Source organism: Fusarium oxysporum, chromosome XI, assembly GCF_013085055.1.
Source record: "Fusarium oxysporum Fo47 chromosome XI, complete sequence".
In the NCBI taxonomy this organism is placed as follows: domain Eukaryota; kingdom Fungi; phylum Ascomycota; class Sordariomycetes; order Hypocreales; family Nectriaceae; genus Fusarium; species Fusarium oxysporum.
Genome location: NC_072850.1, coordinates 206,150 through 213,363, shown reverse-complemented (window position 1 = coordinate 213,363; position 7,214 = coordinate 206,150). Strand labels below are relative to the sequence as shown.

The 7,214-nt window shown below is 37.6% G+C and overlaps 1 protein-coding gene across 1 annotated transcript; it reads right to left on the bottom strand.

Annotated features, from left to right (window-relative positions):
• Positions 1-470: 470 nt before the first annotated feature.
• On the bottom strand, positions 471-4,088 carry FOBCDRAFT_170137 (uncharacterized protein). The gene is made up of 2 exons (XM_059608455.1): positions 3,617-4,088; positions 471-3,562 (listed from the first exon to the last, which is right to left on the bottom strand). Exons 1-2 carry the CDS (start codon positions 4,027-4,029, stop codon positions 673-675), a joined length of 3,303 nt encoding a protein of 1,100 aa, XP_059466096.1. The 5' UTR covers positions 4,030-4,088; the 3' UTR covers positions 471-672.
• Positions 4,089-7,214: the final 3,126 nt, after the last annotated feature.

Below are 7,214 nucleotides of genomic sequence, written 5' to 3'. Positions count from 1 at the left end.
CGGAGATACTCCATTTCCGTTATTCTCGCGTCTGTATACGGCCTCAGAGGGCCAACCTTTGAACATCCCCGCGTCAAGTCGCTTTACCATGTCCAAGACCAACTAACCCAGATAGCTGAACTTGGTGCCACACCACCACGATTGCGTACAGTAGTAGTAGGCTCTATGCGCAAGCCGAGACCGGCTTGCCTCTCCTGTTTATACTCAGTTCAGCTAGCTGTCTTAGAAAACCACTATAGAATCAATAAGGATACCATCCGGTCTAAACCTTCCTTTAATTAGTTTAAGCTTGAAATTAAGTGATTAAAATATAATAATATTTTATTAGCAGCCTTTAAGCTTAAATTATACTTTTATCTTAATATTAAATTAATAATAAATAAAAAATAGCTCTATAGAGATTAATTAATTAATTACTTTCTTCTCTATTATTCTATATATATATTACTAGATATATTATTATGGTTGAATTTTAATAAAATAAAATGCCTCTATTAACTACCCACGCGAATTCCATCGAGTCCCCCAGGACTCAAGCCTGGGGGAGCCCGATTCGCATGTCCTATATAGTATTTCAAGTAAATCAAGTTTGAGGCATTATGAACTTACTTACTTGAAATATATTGGGCCGTCAACTTACTTGAAATACTTGACTTGATACTTGAATTGAGGTCAGCGCTGCCTCTGGCCAAGGTGTTCCTCAACAGCTTGGTCGAACAAAGGCAAATGCCACATCCATGCAACATCTCGAGGCGTCCTCCCCCTGCTATCCTTCTTCTTGATATCAGCACCAGCTGCCAACAGACACCGGTACATATCCATGTTGTAATGACAATGCTCCGCTGCGTAATGCAAGGGGGTTTCCAATGTATCACTCAATCCATCGACATCCACTTTCATCTCATCGATCAACATCGAAACCACCTTGACATCGGTGCTTATTACAGCACGATGAATCGGCTTTTCACCTTGGCCATTGTGGAGAAAACAGAAGGCTTCAGGATCGACGTTGCATTCGTTGACAAGCCACCGTACAGTATTCAATTTGCGGCTCGTTAATGCGATCGACAAGGCCGTTTCTGAGGTGTTCCCTGGCGTCCACGAGTTGGGATCATGCATGCGCTCCTTGGTAAGAAACCGTAGTTTCTGCACAGCGCGATCGTCATCCTCGTCAGCTGCTGCGTAGTGGACTGCCCCTTTGCGTCCGTCGCCCCCGGCTGTTGGTAGTGGCGCATGATAGTCGTCCACGAGCAGTTTCACCACCCTGACATCGGCGAATTCGAGCGCCGTCTTAAGGGGGCCCGCCAAGTTCTCCGGGCGGAGATCAATGCCAGGTTGCTGGAGGAGTAATCTCATTGTCTCTGCTGACGACTTGCCATATGCAGCAGAGTTGATGAGGCCTGCCTGGTCCAAATCAAGGTCGAGGTTCTTGTTCGAAGATGATGGCTTTCTACGAGAGCTGATCTTCTGGTTCTTTTGGCGGATGAAATGCGGGAGAATTAAAGATAGCAGTGAGTCTTTGCCGGTATTGGTTGGTAAACAGATCTGGGCCGCTCTTTCCAAATGTCTGACTGTGATGAAAGGAGAAGGTGACCATTCAAGTAGCAACTTCACAGCCTCTACTCGCAGCTCCATCATAGCCCATTCTAGGGGGTCTCCAACGGAAATATCAGCCCCTGATTTGAGCAGGAGTTCAACTACCGCTGTGTGTCCCCCTTTTGCAGCGCAACACAGCGGTGTGCACCCGTAATCGTCCTTGAGGTCAAGCGGCATCTCGGTCCTCAACATCTCCACGATCGAAAGGTGCCCTCTGGCCGCAGCAAGGTGGAGAGGCGTGGTTCCGCCAAACTTGACGCGGAAGGGCTCTGTGATGTTATTCTTGACACGTCGGAACATGGCTGGCTTTCCCTTGTGGATGTGCTGCATCAGCACGTCAAGCCCTAGATCTGCGGCAACCAGTTCCAGCCGATTAGACTGGTGCGTTTCGCCGAACGCGTTACGTCTCTTGAACGGGCCGAGCGCGTGATATGTCCTGAACTCGTCGATGTACATGTCGAGAATCTTGGAATCTTTGTCAAAAATCTCAGGGTGTGCTTTCAAGACGCTGGTTGCATGCTGAGCTGACAGGCGGAAATGGCGGTCCCAATTGCTCGTGGCGTAATAGATAAGAGTGCAACCAGGTGTTGGCCATTTGGCCAATTCATCTCTGTAACAATAATTGTAACTGTAACGGAATTCCATGTAAGAGAGACAAACGCTTGCCAAGTCTGCATGTTGCTGTCCGGCGTCTTCGAGAGAGAACCAGGGGGTGGGCTTCCCTTGCGGAGGAACTTGTGTAAGAAAGTCGTAAACGCTCTGATGCACGAACGTCACTGTCTTCTCCGAGATATTCACAAGGTGTCCACAATGTCCCAGCCTCCCGCGAAGAACCTCGATTGGTGTAAGAGCCTCGGTGCCTTGGATCTTGAGCATCGCGATTAGATCCTCTAGATCCCAGGGCCTGATGGCAAAAGCACACCATCTCAGGATACTTCGCACAAAGTCCCGCTGACTTGCCTCGACTTGCTGGAGCATTCGCTCGTACAGTGGATTGAGTCCTTTTGGCAACCCCTGCAGGTGGGCCTCCATCTCTGACACTTCGAGATTTTGCAGTTCCTTGACAGCGCAGCTGACCCAAAGGTAGATTCCGTCCGACCGCGTGTGCAAGGTTTCCTTCACGCGCCCGCGCAGCGCAGGATGCTGTTCGAGCTGTGACAGCTCCGCTAGCCGTGTGTCGATGAACTTCTGCATTCCGGCCTTGATCTCCTCTTTGGCGTCCGTGTCGAGATGAAGTCTAGGAAACTTCCCCAGGTAATGTTTCAAGCACCGAGGATGCTCACGGCTGATGACAACAAGCTTCAGTGGATGTTCTACAGTAACAGCCTTGTCGAGCTTGGAAAGAAGCAGTTCCAAGGACTCGGCTTTGCATTCGTCCAATGCGTCAAGGAGACAAACCACTCGGCAGTCTTTGAGATGTTGGACCATGTTCACGAAGATCTTCCAAAGGTCCTCCAAGGAAGAAGGCTGAAAGAGTCTTTTTCGCTGAATCTGGTAGGTTGGGAGAATGTGGCGAACCAGGTGCTCTTTCGCCCCGAGCAGCTGGGAAACAAGACTCCTGACAATGCACATAGCATTGTCTCGCAGGGGGTAATCAACGTCGCAGAAGAATTGAAGGAAAACAGTTTGCTTGCTTGGCTGGGCGAGGACATGCTCCGCGAGATGGAGAGACAGCATTGTCTTGCCCATACCCGGGCCACCGGAGATCCAGAGAAGACCAGCATCGGAGTCTTGCCAGTCCGTAAACTTGCCCTTCCCCGCAATCCAATCACAGGTTCCCTGGACAAGGTCGCCCTTTTTCGTCTTGATGCTTGCACGGTCAGCTGCGGGGTCCGTGGTGAAGAGGTCACGAAAGCATTTCTGCTTCTCCGAGGCGGGATCAGATGCTATCTCCAGATTTTCCAGCTTGGATTCAAGAGAAAAAAAGCCTGCGTTCACTGATTCGTGGGTAGCTGTCGTAGTTTCCCTCATCCCTTGTTAGTTTTGGAAAACAAATGTCACTAGACGACAGGGAGCTCACGAGATCAAGTTACTGATGTGAAGGTTCAGCATGCTCTTCTCCTCGTTGAGTATTCTAAATTGCTCAAGGATCTCCTCCTCTTTGTGCATACTGCAGGCAGCCCGCCATGTTTTCGTCGTCGTTGAATCGTCGGGATCGAAATTGAGGGTGCCAAGAAGCGACAGCAATTTCTCAGCCGTGTTTCTGCATCGGACGAGGATCTTTTCGGCTTCGGCAGTCTGCAACGACTCGGTGTTTTGTGTACGCGTTGCAACGGCTTGGAGGCTCTCGAGCTGCTCGATTCGTTGGCGGATCGCTTCCGGGCCGTCCTTGACCTGGCGGTACAGGGCGTGGCAAAACTTAGCAATCTTGTATCCCTGCTCCAGGAACTGCCCCGCTGCGGCCGCGGCGCCAAGGGCTTCGAATCCGGACATAGGAGGCAGGATTTTCGATTTCAAAAGCTAGCGAGAGGGAAAGAGGGGTTTCGAAAGAAAATCTCTCACTGCAGCCTGATCTGTACAATTGACAATGCCGATTCGCGGCTTGATTTCAGTAACGGTATGTGGCTTATGCTTTTAAGCCCTTGACAAGTCTGTCGTATTACCCGCACGGAATTATCGCGTAACTGAAGCATCTACCAGGTGCAGTACGCTTGATGGCAAATCGGCGACAATCTTCCCATCCAGACTCGCAGAATTGTCGATATATACTGGATGGTCACCCAGTCTATCCTCAGGTTGACAATATCGCAACGAACGAAACAGTATTTAGATCCTTCGCTTCACCGTCACAAGGAATACTTTCCCGGTCAGTGTTTCGTAATGGTTTTACAATCTCGTAACATCCTCTTGATCTAACATCTAGCCATGGTGGACAAATTCCACAGGAGCCCTGCAATGAGAAGACTCTCAAGCATTCAATGTACTGGCTTTTCATGCTCTCCAGATTTTATCACTGACCAACAGAAGACAGCCGCAATTCCATCTAGACTGTTTTCTTCGTCCGGTCGTATGGTACTGGGACCTCTAAGACATCTCGACGTCGTGTGGGGTCTTTCCGGGTGTTGTAATCTTGTAGGTGGGCCAAATGGAAAAACAAAGCAGGCAGAGGGCCCCAATAGATAGGCTGGCGGCAGGCTTGCTAATCAATTAATTCAATTCAATTCTGGCCAAATTGCAGTTAATTAATATAGCTCTGCAGAGGAGTAAATTAATATTAATTACTATTAATTAATTTAGGGGTCTATTAACATTAATTGCAATTAATTAATAAATAATGTTATTTATTATAACCTAATAGATTTTATTATATAAGCTCTATAAAATTCTTATTAATTATAATAGAATTAATAACGTTTATCTTAATTTATAATTACCAATTAATTATAATAAAACCGATATATAACTATCTTAATTATAAACTACTAAATAAATATTTTAATTTATCCATAATAAATATATTTTTATATTTACTTTTAGTATATTAAAAGTTAAAATGTCCTTATAGTAATAGATAAGGTATAGCCAATTAGGGTCTTAAATAATAAGATAATATAATAAGATATTTATCTTTAGTATAATATAATATAAGGCATTATATATTATATTAAAGAATATAATAACCTTAATATTAAATCTTAATAAATTATATAATAGCTGCCTTAAATCTTATAATCTAACTTAATAAGTAGCCTTAATGTATAAATATAAAAAAGATATTTCCTCTAGCCTTAATAGACTAAATGCCCTCTTAATTATTACCTTATTAAGGCAATTATTATTAAGGCTTTAACCCTAAAAGATTATCTTAAAATAAGTTAAAAACCTAAAAATCTATTATAAGATATACTGCTATATAATTAATATTAATAATAGCTAATCTAGCTATAACTATTTAATTTGGGTAGTTAGCACCTATATAATTAGACCTCTAATAGATATTAATAAGCTTAAATTTAAGACTATTTTTATTTTTTATTTTTTCTTTAGGTATTATAAAATAATAAGAGAATACTTATTATATATTAATAAGCTATTAATAATATAATAAGTTAATCTTATAATCTTTAGCTATTATATATAACTTTTTAATATTAATATTAAGAAAGATAGAGATTAAAATAAAAAAGAAGATAAAAATAAAAATAAAAATTAAGATCTTATTAGATATATTATAGACTAAATAAAGGGCTTAAAAGACCTTATAGATTATTTAGAATAAGGTTAATACCTATTAAAGTAGTAAAAGGCCTTTATTATAAATATTATATTAAATAGTAATAATAGTCTATACTAGCAGTAGTTTATAGAGTTAAAATATATAGTTATAATAATTAAATTAATACTATAAGTATTATATTATAGGAATTAAAGGCTATTATAAAGTAAAAAAGAGGAAATAAGGGGAAAAAGAGAGAGAAACAAATAAATTAGAAAATAAAGGTTTTAATATTAAGGGAAAAACTATAAATATTAATAGATTAAAGCTAGTTTAGCAGGTTAGGAATAAATTAAATTAGGTTATAAAATAATATAATATAAGAAATATAAATTAAGGATAAATATAGCTAATAAATACTTAAGACTTTTAGTATATAAATATACTTACTTAATATTAAATAAATTTAGCTTATTAACTATTAATAAAACTTCTTTATATTAATTAAGCTTAACCTACCTTAAATCTATTATTAAGAGATATAGTATTTTAATAATATTTAGTATTATACCTTATATAATCTATTAATAATAAACTTAATATAATTTAATTTATTTATAATTAAAAATTAACTTATTATATATTAATAGCTCTTATTTAAATTATAATTATATAAATATAATAGCTATTTATATTAATCCTATTTAATAATATATTATATTTTATATTATAACTATCTCTATTAATAATAATTCAAATATAAATAATAACTTTAAAAGTAGTATTAATTTAAATATTACTTAAATAAAATAATAAATAATTAATATAATTATTAAAATAAATAATATTAAATAAGCTTTTATTAAAGCTATTAAACTTTAGGCTTAATAGATAACTAACTATTAAAATATAATTAAAAAAATATATTAACTTATTATTATTATTATAAATAGAAAGAAAATAAGTAAAATCCTTAAACTTAATATAGTTAAACTATTTAATAGTAATCTTATTAAATTATTATTTTTCTTATTTAATATTAAATCCTTATAAGCTATTTTGTAAATTAATTTATAAAAGAAAATAATAAAGTTATATATACTTTAAAATAACTTAAAGGTAATACAGCTTAATAGTTTTAATTTATATTAAAAGAAATAACTATTAAATTAAAAAGTAAACTATTATTATAAATATTTTAAGTTTATAATAATTATATAGTATTTAAAAGAAACTTATAATAAGTATTTAAATCTATTAATAAGAAAAGTTAAATAAAATAAAATATTAAAATACTTTAATAAATTAAATTCATATTAAAATATAAAATTAAATTCCTTTAATTTATTATTAAGCTTAAATAAAATTAAAAATCCCTTATATTACTTTTCTTTAATAAACTTAAAGAAATAGTTTAAGTAAAACTTTATAAAAAAGTAAGATTTATATTATTAATTAATTA